The 15,989-nt window shown below is 42.1% G+C and overlaps 2 protein-coding genes across 2 annotated transcripts in view; both read left to right on the top strand.

The window, feature by feature from the left end:
* LOC309703463 (uncharacterized protein) overlaps positions 1-14,352 on the top strand; it is a 179,477-nt gene extending 165,125 nt beyond the window's left edge. The window contains exons 15-17 of the mRNA XM_082528286.1: positions 10,882-11,205; positions 12,932-13,264; positions 13,351-14,352. Coding sequence (XP_082384412.1) covers positions 10,882-11,205; positions 12,932-13,264; positions 13,351-13,442 — 749 coding nt within the window. The 3' untranslated portion in view covers positions 13,443-14,352. The remainder of the gene's footprint in view (positions 1-10,881; positions 11,206-12,931; positions 13,265-13,350) is intronic.
* LOC309703501 (butyrophilin-like protein 2) overlaps positions 1-15,989 on the top strand; it is a 522,068-nt gene that overhangs the window by 69,876 nt on the left and 436,203 nt on the right. The window contains exon 3 of the mRNA XM_082528383.1: positions 5,742-5,840. Coding sequence (XP_082384509.1) covers positions 5,742-5,840 — 99 coding nt within the window. The remainder of the gene's footprint in view (positions 1-5,741; positions 5,841-15,989) is intronic.

The following is a 15,989-nucleotide window of genomic DNA, read 5'->3' as shown; positions in this document are numbered from 1 at the left end:
CTGAAACGTCTCCTGTACTCGTCTGTGGTGTTCCCCGGTCATAGACCCACAAGATTTATCAAAGAGGGATGCCACAAAATTGCAGGTATCAGGATGACCAAAACTTAATGTATGATGTGGTGATACTTGAACTACTACTTAAATTGCACATTTATTTTCAGGGTTCCCAGGCGTGATTGGCTGTACAGATGGCACTCACATTCCAATCATTGCTCCTTCAGTAAATGAAGGAGACTATGTGAACAGGAAGTCTTGCCACAGCATTAATGTACAGGTACATAGTTCCCTGTAGCATTTCAAACTAACAAATTATTTCATCATAGTAATGGATGCTAATTTGTGTTCTCTGCACTGTGAAGATCATATGTGATGCTGCCAACATTATCACAAATGTGGAAGCCAAGTGGCCAGGCTCTGTCCATGACTCACAAATATTCCGTGAATGTACACTGAGCACAAAATTTGGACATGGTGAGTTGAGAATACTTTAAAATATATAAAGACCAATTGCTTCAGGGACATTTGAACTGAAGTGTATCCTTCTGTCTTAGGAGAGTTCACTGGCTACTTGCTTGGTGATAGGGGGTATCCATGTTTACCCTATTTGCTTACCCCTTACCCTGACCCTGAACCGGGCCCACAGCAGCGATATAATCTGGCTAATTGCAGGACAAGAGCCAGAATTGAAATGACTATCGGAATGCTTAAGGCCCGGTTCCAGTGCCTGCAAAGACTCAGGGTCACCCCAGAAAGGGCATGTGACATTATTGTGGCATGTGTGATTCTTCACAACATTGCCACAATTAGAGGAGAACACTGTCCTTCTGAACCAAACATCAGCAGTGATCCAAACCATGAACATCCTGACCCTCCCACGGACATACAAGATGGAAGAGCAGTCAGAGACACCATATGTCACAATCATTTCTTTTGACCCATCACCTCAACATGTTGAAAGAAGAATAAACAGATTTTTTGTTCAACTGGCTTTATTGGTCGCCTGTGTTTCCTGTACACAAAGTATTAAAAGATGTAAACCTCATAAAGTGTCTCTGTTGCTTCCTCCTCTGTAACAGCTGTCAATGTTTCTTCATTATTTTCCTGTAGTAAAGAAATAAACAACATTGCTGTTCTACTGTAAACTCATATAATCTGTGGAGTATTACTCACAACTGCATGTTGGTCTGGCTCAACAGGAGGCTGCACCAGATGCAGTACACCACCACCATCAACTGATAGAATATGAGGTTTATACAGGTCACTTATAACTTACAAGGGACCAAATGGCAATTAACAAACATACCAATCACCTTACACTTCATTGTCATTATGCTCTCAAAGACAACCAAGGCTGAGGGAAGGCAAAATCAGTCGGAAAATAACTTCACTACAAAATAATCCATTATGGTAAAGAGTTTATCAAATGAATGAGTAGCACTGCAAAGGTGACTGTGAAGAAAGGATGTATGCACATCATGTATTATTTTGAATTTACCCCCTATGTAGGCACTTGTGTCTTGCGGGGTTATTGACCCCGCAGAGATGCCTTCGGCCACAGGGCGCCCACTGTTTTGGCTGAGGGCCAACTGCTCAGCCTCTGTGAGTGGTGGTGGTGGAGGACCCCCACCTGTTTTTCGGGCCTCCGCTTTTTTTCTGTTGGCTATAACGGGCCACATTTGAGCATACAGAGTAAGCAAATATGTACTTGTAATGTGCTCAGATAATTTCAATAAGTGCTTACAGAAAGAAAATTAATGTAGCCTCTAACTGCAATTGATTTACATGGGACAAACAGACCAAGCACTATGGCTCATAATACAATTACACCTCACCTGTTTGGACTATATTTTTATATTTCATTTTTACTTGCTGCCAGGCACGTTTGGGGCCTGTTGGGTTGCACCTGCGCTCACATCACATCACAAAATAAAATGTATAAAATAACAAATAAAATAATATATGATAAAATAACGTGTTAAATGGGTGGAAATCCCTCGATCAATGTTTATATTAACACTCACGCATTGACTCTGTCGGCTATGTTTTGCCATGCATGCTTTTGGGGTCCAGACACCATTTAAAGGTTCCGGGAGAGACCATGGGTAAAGAGAGTGTGGTGAATCTTTTTGTGCTTGGGTTTCTGGGTTTTTATAATATTGGGTTTGGTGTAACATTAAAGTGTGAAGTATTTATTAATATGTAAATGTGAAAATGTATTTATGTATTTATTTATTCTTATTGATATATTGTATACTGTGGTGGAAGGTTGGGATTTAAGAATTTACCTGAGAGTGGAATAATGGTTAAGTCTGTGACAGCTGAACATATTTAAGGCTGCCAGTTGTCATTAGAGCGTGGATTTTTTGTGCTGTGAAGAAGCTCGACAAGTTAATTGTTGTAAGGAGAGCCGTATAGAAAATAAATACTTTGTTCCACTACACTTGCCTTGGTCTGTCTCACTGTGTTTCCAGCCGCTAAGGGCTGCCCTGTTACAAGCCTGTATAACAAATACATATGTAGCCCAATAAGTATAAAAACCCACAAATTATGTGTGCCAGGAAAAAACAATGTTGGTCCACCAAAAGAGAGGAGAGCAGCACAGGGATAAACCTGCAGGCCTGACAGCAGGAGGTGTATCACTCCGCTGGTTTTGTACTTAGTGACAGTGTTTACACTGCAAATGTGCCTTTGTGACATTCATCAGTGCCCTCACTGACACACAAAACAAAACAACTACACAACAGAACAACTACACGAGACAACACACTAACTAACTACTCCACACCAAACGTCACAAATCTCCCACATCTAGAAACTGTCTCTCTCTCTCTCATCAACAACCAAATCCCACTTAATTAATTGGTTGACATGGTACATTTTTCCATTGGGCTTTTTTTTTTCTATTATTGTACGATCTACTGTACAATATAAAGCACATTGAGGCGACTTCTGTTGTGATTTGGTGCTATATGAATAAAATTGAATTGGTCAAAAAGGACTCCAAGGTTCCTCACAGTGTTACTGAAGGCCCAGGTAACGCCATCCAGAGAAAGAATGTGGTTAGATACCATATTTCTATGATGTTTAGGGACGAGAACAATAACCTCAGTTTTATTTGTACAAGATCACTTTGACATGCTGGTAGGAGGAGTCAAGAGATGACTTGCTCTCCCTGCTGAGCCACCCGAGGAACCTTCAGGGTGTAGTCATTCTTTTTAAACTGAACCTTTGTTCTGCTTGTTGTTTGACACACAAACAGCACTGTTGGAATGTGCCACACACAGAGTGTGTGCTCACATTACGTGGCATATTTGTATTGTGTATTGAGCCATCAGCTCTGACGCACACAGTATAAACAGCACATATAAAGTCCACAGTGTGGACACAGAGCAGGGAGTGAACAGGCTCAGGCAGCAGCAGTGCTGATATATGCCTGGCCTCCATTCGTCTCATTAAAGCTGCCCGAGCCTCCAAACAACAACATTCACACATGTGAGCCTCACAAATATCACTGACAACCAAAAGTCCCATTTTTATATTGCTGTCAGCATTATTCCATCATGAAGCAACGATAGAAACACATCTTCATTTCATCTCTGTTGGAGCCTTTTGTTCAGTGAAAGGACAAAAAGCTGCCAGCAAATCAGATTCACTCTGCTGCACTGAAACACTGTGGACACAGTCTGGAGACACGCAGACTTTAAACTTTATTTGCATGATGTGAAAAGAAACCACATCATAAATGTGATCATGTGGGACTTTAGAAACAGGATCGCCGTGATCAGAGAACCCGGCCTCGTTAATAACCTGTACTGATCTTTTCACATCTGCATCATTGTTGCGACAGCGGAAGGGATATTTCAGTGTCAGGACTGAAGGCGGAGCTTTGTGCGTGTCAGGGTGAGGCCGCAGCAGCCGCCTCCAACCGGAGCGCTCGGGCGTGAAACTAGGAGGAAAGCCGACGTCCTCTTTTCTCAGAAGTGATCTGTGGCTGCTGGACTTCATTCCTCAAATTAACAAAGTGTGAAGCTGAACTCTGAGCTGTGACAGTGAAGCAGTGTGAGAGTGTCAGTAGATGATCAGCAGAGGAAAGTGAAGCTGCTGTGAGCTGATGTCCTGAAGGGCTTTTAAAGAGTCTCTGAGTTTGACAGGAACATGAAGATGTTTGTGGTGTTTGTGATCCTCCTGCACGGTAAGTACACCTTCCTCTCTCTGCTCTCATCATCAGCTTTTCTTTCATCTCTCTCTCTTTAATGTGTTGAAGTGCAGCAGGAGGAGATTTCCATCAAACACTGGATTCTGATTCAGATCAAACTAACAATCCAAAGCAGCAACTTTCAAATCTCTGGATTCTTCTTGGTGGTTTCCAGATGAGCTACATATTTAAGTAAAGTACAGATACCTTAAAACTGTACTTAAGTACTTACTGTCATGGTCCTGGGTCCTTCTCTGCTTTCTTGTGTTTCTATATCATGTTGTTCTAGGAGTTATTCTATGAGTCCTAAGTTGTTCAGTGTAGTTTTTTGGATTTCCCCTCGTGTCTTTACCCCCAGTGTCTCCCTGTGTGTATTAGAGTTCTGCTGCCTTGTTTCCCCTCCTTATGTTTTATTCCATGTTTCCCAGCCTGTCTGTCTGAAACCTGCACAGACATGCTGGGACGGCATGTCTGTGCAATATTTGAATACTAGTGATTAAGGAACTGACCTCCCAGCCCATTGTTCCTTCAGTGGGCTGGTTTCAGTCATTATGCAAAGGTACTGTTTATAAGGTTGAAACCTGCAGTCAGCTGAGACTGAAGACGTCACTTGGATGAGTGACGAAACACTTCTCTCACAAAACGCTACGTCCAGATGAACAGAATCAACTTTTTGGGATAGTCTGAAAATACTGTGTTATTTCCACTGTTGCGTGGATGATATACAGCTGTATGTTGCACTAATTGCAACAACACAAATGTATTCTGAATCTGTTGCTCTGATGTAAAACGCTTTGATCAGCTTAGTTATTTCAGATCTGGATTCCTCTCAGTCACTCCCAAACCTTTAATTTGTAAAAAGACTTGAAAATCTGTCCTCCGACATCAGGACTTCCACTCACAGTCTGTTTGTGCTGTTTGACCCTGACTTTTTTTTTTTTGGACACACAGATCACATCAGTCACACATTCTCATGTGTGTCTCAATGTGTCTAAACTTGATCTTTACTTTAAAGTGACTCATGGAGTCTCTGTCTGTGTGTCCTCAGTTTCCCAGCATGCCTCAGCTGTGGAATCATATGAGGGGGCATCATTTGTAGTGCTGCCCTGTGAGTTTGACACTTTCAACCTAAGAAATGCCTCAATGGTGTGGAGTCGCTCCGACCTCAGTCCTCCCACCGTCCACCAGCGTCAGCTTCAAGGAGATGAACTGAAAGATCAAAACCAGCGTTACAGCGGCCGAACATCCATGAAGACTGACGCTCTGGAAACTGGAGACCTCAGCCTGAACCTGACCAACCCCCAACTGTCTGACAGCGCCACCTACACCTGCTCCATCAGAGACTTTGGACGTGAACTCAGTTGGAGTGATGTACAGCTGCAGGTCAAAGGTGCTGCAGGTCAGCAACAAACACCTGCTGTAGACACATCATACATCATTCAGATAAAACTTATCAGAGAAATCATATTGGCTCTTTGATTGAAATGTAGGCCTATTAGGTCAGTCAGAGGTCAAAGGTCATGCTGTTCTTTTTGTTTCCCCACAGAACAGTTTCCATCCTGGGCCACAGCTCTCCTGGTTCTCCTGGTTCTTCTTGTTATTTCTGGAGGTCTTCTATTTTATTTCCGGCACTATTTCATGTCAGGTGAGTGTCTCCTACTACACTACCCATAATGCCGATGGTCAGCAGGTGTCCTCTGGTGGCTCCTTGACTGTGGCTCACACAAACTTGTTCCAGAAGCTAAAAGAGTTGAGAGTTACAAACAGCTGATACAGAGAGCTGAAGAGAAACTTCCAGGTTTGTTCCAGAAGTCAGAAAACCTCCTTCAGACTCAGTCATTGATCAGTGAAACAGCTCCACAACATGACTTTACTAAACAGTGTGTGTGCTTCACTGCATTGATCTGACACAGAGGCTGCATGTGGACAAGCTGTTCTTTCATTATCTGCAATTTAACCAGTTTTACTTTTTACCAAAAGTTTCACTGCGATTGGTCATGAGTTAACAGAGGTTACAAAAAAAAAACAAACTAATACTCGAGAACACAGACATGTGAATAATATGTAATAACTTTACAATACAATCACGATCGTGGCTCACAAGGTTGCAGTTCATCTTGTAATCGGAAGGTTGCCGATTCGAGCCCCCGACAGTCTTAGCCATTGTGTCCTTGGGCAAGACACTTCACCTACTGGTGGTGGTCAGAGGGCCCAGTGGCGCCAGTGTCCGGCAGCCTCTGTCAGTGCGCCCCAGGGTGGCTGTGGCTACAATGTAGCTGCCATCACCAGTGTGTGAATGTGTGGATGACTGGTTGTCTAAAGCGCTTTGGGGTCCTTAGAGACTAGAAAAGCACTATACAAATACAGGCCATTTACCATTTACAATGCAATGTACACCAGCTCACTGTAATCCAATAAAGGTTAAAAAAAACAATGTTAAAGAGACCTCCATGATAAGATTTTATTATACATTTATTTTATTATACTGTCATTAATATTTATTATTTTCACACAGTGGTCACTGACATCTAATATGTGTGTGTTGGTTATAGTTATATAAAGGTTCAGGATCAATGTGATGAATTTAGAAGCAGAAAAATAAAAAAAATAAAAATCAAATGCATAGCATATGCATGGTAATCAAATAAATGTATGAATAATTTTTGTGTGTGAAGGAAACTCCTCATTTACATGAACAAACTGGAATCTATCAGATGTGATTCAAACCACTGCAGTGAATTTCCTTTAATAACTCTGGTGTGTTCTAGTGTTTGTAGTAAAATGTTGTGGTCTACACTGAGGTCTAACAGGACAAGCACAGGAATAAGTCCTCTGTAAAGTAAAGTAAAGTAAAATAAAGTAAAGTAAAGTAAAGTAAAATTTTATTTATATAGCACCTTTCAAGATAAAATCACAAAGTGCTTTACAGAGGCAGAAAACAGACATTAAAATCTAAAACAAAACAAAATCAACCAAAAGCGAGTTTAAACAGATACGTTCTTAACTGCTTTTTAAAAGACATGACTGAGTCCACAGATCCCAAACTCAAAGAGAGCGAGTTCCAGAGTCTGGGAGCCACTGATACAAACGCTCTGCCACCTTTTGTTTTTAACCTTGTATGCGGGACAGCCAGCAACCCCTGGTCACAAGACCTCAGGGACCTGCTGGGGTGATAGGAAAGAAGAAGATCACTTAAGTAAGTTGGAGCTACACCGTGCAGGGCCCTATAAGTCATGATTATGATCTTAAATTGGACCCTGAACTTGACAGGGAGCCAATGCAGCTAAATCAGCAGGGGAGTGGCATGGGAGTGTTTGTGATGCTTTGTCAGAAGCCTGGCAGCAGCATTCTGAACACCCTGCAGTCGTTCCAGGGAGGCATTACTTAAGCAAGTAAACAAGGAATTACAATAATCTAAGCGAGATGAAACAAAAGCATGAATAATCATTTCCAATTCGGAACGTGACACAATGGGACTCAGCTTAGCGATATTTCTTAAATGGTAAAAACAAGAGCCAACCAAAGATTTAACGTGTGTGTCCAGCGTCAGAGCTGGATCAAATGTAACACCAAGGTTCATAATGGATGATTTAATATAGGAAGCAAGAGGGCCTAGATTTTTAACCACGAGGGGAACAAATTTCTCAGGAGCAAAGACAATGACTTCCGTTTTATCAGCATTTAGTTGAAGGTAATTACCAGCCAGCCAATCTCTAACGGAGTCTAAGCAGGACTGCAAGATTTGGAGCTTAGAAACATCAGGTGGCCTAGAAGAGATATATAGCTGAATATCATCTGCATAACAATGATATGAAATATCAGAGAAAGAGCTAAGAAGTTGCAGAAGAGGGAGTAAATACAACAAAAACAATAATGGTCCCAAGACAGAGCCCTGAGGCACCCCATAGGCAAGAGAGAAAGATCGATTTGACAAATAGGATTTAACCCATTCCAATGCGGTACCCGATACACCCACCCAGTGGTTTAATCTATCTAACAAAATAAGATGATCAACAGTGTCAAAAGCAGAGGTCAGATCCAGCAACATCAACACAGTGCACTCTCCAGCATCATAATTCATCAAAATATCATTAGACACTCTAAGAAGTGCAGTTTCGGTAGAGTGAGCCTTACGAAAGCCAGATTGAAATTTATTAAGAACGTTGTGTTCATCTAGAAAATCCATGAGTTGCTTGGCCACAACCTTTTCTAAAATCTTGGCAATAAAAGGCAATTTTGAGATGGGTCTGTAACTGGAAAGCAAAGAAGGATCAAGTTTAGGTTTTTTTAAAAGTGGGTGAATGGCAGCACTTTTACAGTAAACAGGGACCTGACCAGAGAGCAGAGATGCATTAATAATTTTAAGAACACTAGGACCAATAGACTCAAAAACATTTTTAAGTAAAGATCCAGTTAAAATATCAAGGGGGCAAGAGGATGGTCTCATTGAAGTAACCAGCTTCAACAACTCAGGCAAAGACACTGGTGAAAATCTTTCAAATCTGACAGGCTTAAGTAAAATCCGAACAGGCAAATGGTACATGGAGGGAGAGATTTTGCTCCTTACATTGCTAACCTTTTAAGGAAACAACAAACAACAACAACAAAGAAGGAAAGAAAATTATCACAGTCTTCATTCGAAGAAATAGCGACAGCAGCAGAAACCGGAGCAACAATATCCCTAATTGTGTCAAATAGAACCTTAGGGTTACCTCTGCTCCTAGAGACTAGGTTTGAAAAATAAGCAGCCCTTGCATCACGAACTGAAGCGTTAAAAGAAACTAAAAGGTCTTTTAAATGAAAGAGATGAACCTGTAAACGAGTCTTTCTCCACAAACGCTCAGCTTTACGACAGACACGCTTTAAACAGCGAATGCTGTCGTAACAGGTCATAAGGAGAACATTAGTAACCTTTACTACAGCTCATGTTGTGCTTTGTTGTCCTCTCAGTCCGCTCGGTGGGGGTGGATTCAGGGGTGGAGTCTGTCCAGCTGATCTGCAAAACCACAGTTTGCCTGCCTAAAGATGCTAAAGTGGAGTGGAAGGATGCAAACAACAGGAAGGTCCACATGTATGAGAACGGCTCTGACCAGCCTGAAGAACAGGACGATAAATACAAGAACCGAACGGAGATGAAGAGAAACTTGCTGGAACCTGGAGACCTCAGTCTGACCCTGAAACAGCCCACAGATGGAGACAACTCCACCTACACCTGCACCGCCTACAGCAGGGAGGGAAACATGTTGATGGAGAAACAAGTGGAGCTGAAAGTCAGAGGTCAGTGCTGTAGATACAGGTCAAAGGTCAGAGGTCAGACTCATGATGGTGGTTCAGTCTCAGTGGCTCCATCCAATAATGTCACAGTGTTAGCATGTCTGATGTTTGTGGCTGTTTTGGTTTTTCTTTGATTTCCAGCCAAATGTAAAAGCTTCAGCAGATGAACTGTAGGAGCAAAGTTCATGTGTGAGACTTCATCTGAAAGGTCACATCTTCTAGTTTCTGAACATGTGTTTGTTTAGCATGTGGCTGAAACACAGGCTAAGCTACGTCAGCTCAAATCTCAGTAACAACCTTCTTTGGTCCTCATCTATAATCAGTCATATCTGAGTCACAATAACTAGAAGATGATTTCTAGCAGAAGTGTGAACATCTCCACATCCTTTCTCCATGTTATCATCCAAAGCTGTGTGAAGTTTCAGAGCTCTGCAGCTAACAGAGACTTTCAGTTTGCTGCTCTCTTCCTCTGACAGCTCCATTCTTAGGGAGCGTTAGTTCTGTTTCACTTTATTCCACTTATTCAGTCTGATGTTCTCTGATCTGTTTCTCTTGTTTAGTGTCTTAAATGCTGCCAGTGCCTCTCTTTGCTGTAACCAACCTTTCTCTTTATTTCTGAGCTTTTTAAGGACTTTAACTGATGCATCAACCTTTGAAAATGGAAAGAAATCAGATTCATGGCTGCATCACAGTGTCACATGTAGTTCTCCACATCAGCTGGATTATATCTATAGCAGCAAACAGCAGCTGATGCACAAATCTTTGTCTGTGTTAATAAAGTTGGATCAGTTCAAACAGTTTGTTGCTCTGCACTTGAAAGCAGCTTGTACAGTTTCCTAACTAATACTGTAATTCTGTACATGAGATTTTATTGGCTGTTAGTGAGCCAATCAAGAACATTCAGACCAATCAGGTAACTGTGGGGGAGGGATGTGGAGTTGACCTTTTGGCATTTAACCACGAGCTGTAAACATGAATAAGGTTAGCAGAGAATAATGTCTGTTAGTGAGGTGGATGTAGAGTTTAGCAACGATAGAGTTGAGTGGTCCTCACAGGACAGCCACTACAAACATATGATTTTATAGAATATGATGCATTACTGCAGATTCAACACAATAGAAAGGATTTGAAATGAGCTCAGCCTTAAACATGTGCAGCAGTAATATTGATCCACAGACACTGATGGGAACATTTTTCTGCACAATAAGTACTTTGACTTTTCATACTTTATGTACAATTTGCCAGTACTGCAGTTTTGTGTGTAGTGAGGTGTTTTCATGGTGTTTTCTTGGTGCTTTTACTAAAGGAAGGCTTCTATCAAATTCTTCCACATGTTGTCAAACTGAGCTGTGTGATGAAGTGAGTGTGACAGAAACACTCAGACTGTGTTTCTTACTTTGTTGTCCTCTCAGTGCCCCAGGTGGAGGTGGATTCAGGGGTGGAGTCTGTCCAGCTGCCCTTCAAAACCACACTTCACCTGCCTGAAGACGCTAAAGTGGAGTGGAAGGACAACAATGATAATAAGGTCCATGTGTTTGAGAACAGCTCTGACCAGCCTGAAAAACAGAGCGAGTTTTATAGAGACAAAACGAAGATGAATCAAAACCTGCTGAAAACTGGAGACCTCAGTCTGACCCTGAAACACCCCTCAGACTATGACAACAGGATGTACACCTGCACCGTCTACAGCAGGGAGGGAAACATCCTGCTGAAGAGAATGGTGCTGAAAGTCCGAGGTCAGTGCTGTAGATACAGGGCAAAATGTGGATTGAAGCTTTTTCTGTTTCTATTTTGATATTTGGTGGATTTTCATGTGCTTATTTAAACTGGACGAAACCAGCTGTGAGTCACTGCAGCAGCTCTGTGCCAACAACCAACCAACACCTGGGTGGAGTCCCAGCTGAAGCTGAGAGATACTCAGAGACAGAAGCAGCTGTATGGAAGCGTTCTACAGGACGGCTGACACAAAGCTGATGTTACTGATGTCTCCTAGATAGATCTCATGGACCAAAGGCTCTCTGTGTCATCTCGGCTCCAGCTGAACTAAACTGAGAGTGAATTTGGGCTTTCAGGGAGGGGTGAAAGCAGAGCGCTGTAAAGGAAAGGGCTGTGATTGGTTCAGAACACGTCAATGAGAAGAAAGGAAAGCTTCAGAGCAACATGAATGAAACAAAGTGTTTTGATGACGACTGAAAGCCAAAACTGTCCCTGAAATCAGAGTTCAGGGGCACAGCCAGAAGACAGAGAATCGTGGAAATAGTGGTCAGCAGGTACTTGATGGAGTGTTTCCTGCTTGCTGGACTCCATATCATATGTTAGCAGAGAGTGTCTGGCTCTTGATTGGTTGAAGTGGAGAACATCTGCTGCAGAAAGATGCCTCCTGGTCCATGGTGGACATAGATGTTTTCTTTCACCCCTTTCTCAAACCGACCGCCCTCTCTGTCCAGAATGTGAACCTTTGCATCCTCAAAAGTGTGATCTTTGTCCTTGAGATTCAGATGTACAGCTCAGTCTTGTCCTGTCGAGGTGGCTCTTTTATGTTTTCCAATTTAGACGTCTGAACATTTCTGGCTGTTAGCACGAATGCTCACAGCAAATCTGGGACTGTCCAACAATTGCTCTTAGAACTGTAGAAGCTTCTCGGATGAGAGGTGAAATGTCTTCAAGAAACTTAAAGAAGTCCAGAAGCTTTTCTTTCAAAGTTCCTTAGGCTTTTTGGAATATGCTTTGTGCCCACGTGGATAAGGATGGTGTCGGCCTCTGCACAGGATCGTATTCTGCCCAGAAACTTTTCTAAAATGTTGCAGAGTATGGGCAAAAACAGAGTGCATGTGTTCTGGAATAGCAGTGTTATGACTAGTTTCTTAGCAGTCAACAAGATGGTGTATTAGTCAGAATACAGGAAGGAGGACAAGAGGGTTCCACTATGCTTAACTGTTGAAGTCAGCTGTTTTTTTGTCACCTTAACTCATTCACTGCCAGCCATTTTCAAACGTATGCTTTCAATTGACGTCTATAGACGTCAATGGCAGTGAATGAGTTAATAGACAGTGTTGCAAATAAGCTGCCATTAGGGCAACTATATTACAGCAACAGTGGTTAAGCTAACATAAACTCAAAGGTGTCTTATAAAGAATATTTAAACATCCATCTTTGCATATACATATCAACAACATAATGAACAATAACTGATGTACTGCATTCATTGTCAATCACTTGAAAATGATCCCCAACATTTCTCGTGCTGTCTTCCTTGGGAGTTCGCCTTGTAATCGGAAGGTTTCCGGTTCGAGCCCCGGCTTGGACAGTCCCGGTCGTTGTGTCCTTGGGCAAGAGCTGTTTCTCTGCCTGAAGGAGGCGCCACTCCATCGCTTCATTTAGTGCAGAACAAGAGTCACATGATGCTGCTCTGAACACCAATCACACTTTGTACAGCTCATGTTGTGTTTGTTGTCCTCTCAGTGTGTCAGGTGGAGGTGGAGGAGGGGGCGGAGTCTGTCCAGCTGCCCTTCAGAACCACAAAAAACCTGCCTGAAGATGCTACAGTAGAGTGGGTACGCTATGACCCTGAACCAGTAATAGATGTCCACGTGTATAAGAACGGCTCTGACCAGCCTGAAGAACAGCACCAGGTTTACAGAGACCGAACGAAGATGAATGAAGACCTGCTGAAAACTGGAGACCTCAGTCTGACCCTGAAACAGCCCACAGAGAGAGACAGTGGGAAATACATCTGTGGAGTTCAGAGCAAGAACATCTGGATAAGATTCAAAACAGTGCAGTTCAAAGTTAAAGGTTTGTGTGTGTGTGTGTGTGTGTGTGTGTGTGTGTGTGTGTGTGTGTCTCTCTCTCTCTCTGACTGTCTTGTGTCTCCTCTGCAGGGAGAGTTCAGGTCCAGGATCAAACAGGGGACATCAGGAACAGAAGCAGCTCCATTGATCCGACTCCTCTGATGGCTGATCAATCAGTTTGATCTGTGTGTTCTTTGATTATTGATCAGTGATGTCAGAGTGGAGTCAGTGTGATGTTGTTGTTGTGTGTTTGAGACTTTTAGTGTCCATGAAGGTCTCTGCTGCCGTAGATCCTCTGAACTGTGACAGAGGTCTCACTCTGGAGGAAACTCTCAGCACTTTCCAGCAGCTCCTCCATCATGGAGGACGTTCCCTCACTGTAACAGGTGGAGGAGAGAGGAGAGGAAGCACAGGTGGATCCTCTGAGGAAGAGGAGCGTCCTACAAACCACATGATCACATGACCAGAGGGGCGTGGCCTTCAGTGGTAGTAATAAAGGAACAGTGCACATATTCCACTTTGAAGGCTCATCTCCAACAAAGCAGACCTGTGATCACTTTGACTCAGGATGATGGATTGTTTGGATTTGTCTTTCTTTCTCTGGCTTTTCTTGTGTGTCTTTGTATGTTGGATAGAGTCATGTGACCTGCCCAGGGACGACACATGGAAATGAGCAGTTTAGCTCAAATCTGGCAGGTTTCCATCTTCTGTTTTTATCCTGATGTCCCTGAACATGAACACTGTCCCTGTCAAATACATCCAGATACAAAGATCAGATCTACTGAGCATCATCAGCGTGTCAGCTGCTAACTGCATTGTGTATTTTTATACTGATGTACATCTCCTACACTGAAGTACTCTGTTATAAACTTGGTGCTCAGTGACTGAATCTCATCATCATAAACTAAAATTCATATGAATCTCTGCTACACTTAATGCAACATAAATCTGACCATGAGGCCACAGACACTCTGCACCGCAGTTACACACTGCTCTGTACTGTGAATGCACCACATTAATTCAGACTTAACAGTTTATCCTGCACAAAAGTACCCAGTATTTTCATGCAACATTCAAACAACAAACACAAAACACACACAAAAAAAAAAAAACAAACAAACAAAAAAAACAAAAACCACAAAGTAAGTATAACTCAGTTTGTTTTGCAGGACGTTACATTATATGAAAAATACATAATTTAACACAACACAGAGAGTCACCACCATCTCTAAGCAACTTATCAAAGACATTACGTTCATGCACATTAAATACATGCTGTGGGTCAAATGTTTTTCCATGTTTGAGATGTTTCCATGTTTGTTGTGATTAGGGATGGGTATTGCTTAGGTTTTAAACGGTGCTCAAACCGGTGCTTAAAGAATGGAGAACACAAAATTGGTCCAAAAACCTCTCATGTTCAGCTGTTTTTTGTAAAAAGATAACAATGTTAGCCTTTTCTGCAGCTATGGGGCATATATGGTATCACTCTGGGCTGGAAGCAGTGATTAAACAATGGAAAAAACACAAACTTTTTCCTAAAACCTCTCATGTTCAGCTGTTTTCCTCTTTTTTTTTTTGCCTTCTTGGCCAGGGTAAAGGGAGTATCTGCCATCAAACAAGAAGACAGCCGCATGTAGCTATGATGATGTTTGCTAGTTCACCTTACATGCATTAATGTAATAACGTGGTTAGCCTACTCAACGTAAATTACACATGAACAACATTAAGCTACTCATGCAGAGAAGAACAGCTGCTGCTGCATCATCATCCGTCATCATTTCTGCTACACTGGCAGGGCTAGGGGCCAGGACTCTCCTCTTCGAGTTTTTGGGGGATGTTGCTAACTCCAGGTCCGATAACAGGCACCACACCCGCAGTAGATGTGCTCTGTGTGAGGTCTCGCAGCAAGCTATCAAATACGGCGCATTTTTCGGCTTTTAAAAAAACGCTATGCGTCGCCAGGTGTTTCATCAGATTTGAGGTGTTACCTCCTTTGCACAGTATCAGCTTAAAGCAATTGTTGCTGCTGAGTTTGCATCTTTTGCTGTGAAGTACAGCCAGACTTTTGACCGCTTCGCCTTGGGCATTTTTAATCTGTAGCTCTGCTTTAAAAGAATGTACGTACCTGTAATGTGCGCTGCTTTTTGGTCTGGTTACTACCGTTTATGTCAGATACCGGTACCCATCCCTAGTTGTGATCAGTGTTTACTCAAAAAAGTAAAGTAAAAAAGTTATGACACATATTACACAGAAGACTTTTTTTTTAAAGTAATGCAGTACGTTACTTAAAAGGAGATTTTTGTGTCAAGGCTGAAATGGATCAGTGTCACACTGGAAAAACACCAGGCGAGGCTTTTCTGCAGCCAGGTGAGCCAGATGAACAGGTTAAGTAGATGTGTGGTGGGCGTGGCTTTTTTAAAAGGAAAAACTAAAATAAATATGTTTTCATTGGGGTTATTCCTTGTGACTAATACTAATTAGTATAATAAACGTATGTCTTTACTTTAGAAGTACAGATACTAGTGTTAAAAATACTCCAGTAAAAGTTGAAGTACTGATTCAACTTCTTTACTCGAGTAAAAGTAAAAAAGTAGAGGCTCTGAAATACTCAAAGAAAGAAAGTAAAAGTAGCTCTTTGGAGGACATTTGTGCAAAGCTAACCGAACCTTGTGCTTTATTAACATAATGATAAGACAAGTAGATGGAAATACAAAGATTTATTTCAGTCT

Source organism: Aulonocara stuartgranti, assembly GCF_965226115.1.
Source record: "Aulonocara stuartgranti genome assembly, chromosome: 3".
Lineage (NCBI taxonomy): Eukaryota > Metazoa > Chordata > Actinopteri > Cichliformes > Cichlidae > Aulonocara > Aulonocara stuartgranti.
This window is presented reverse-complemented; position numbering and strand designations above follow the sequence as displayed.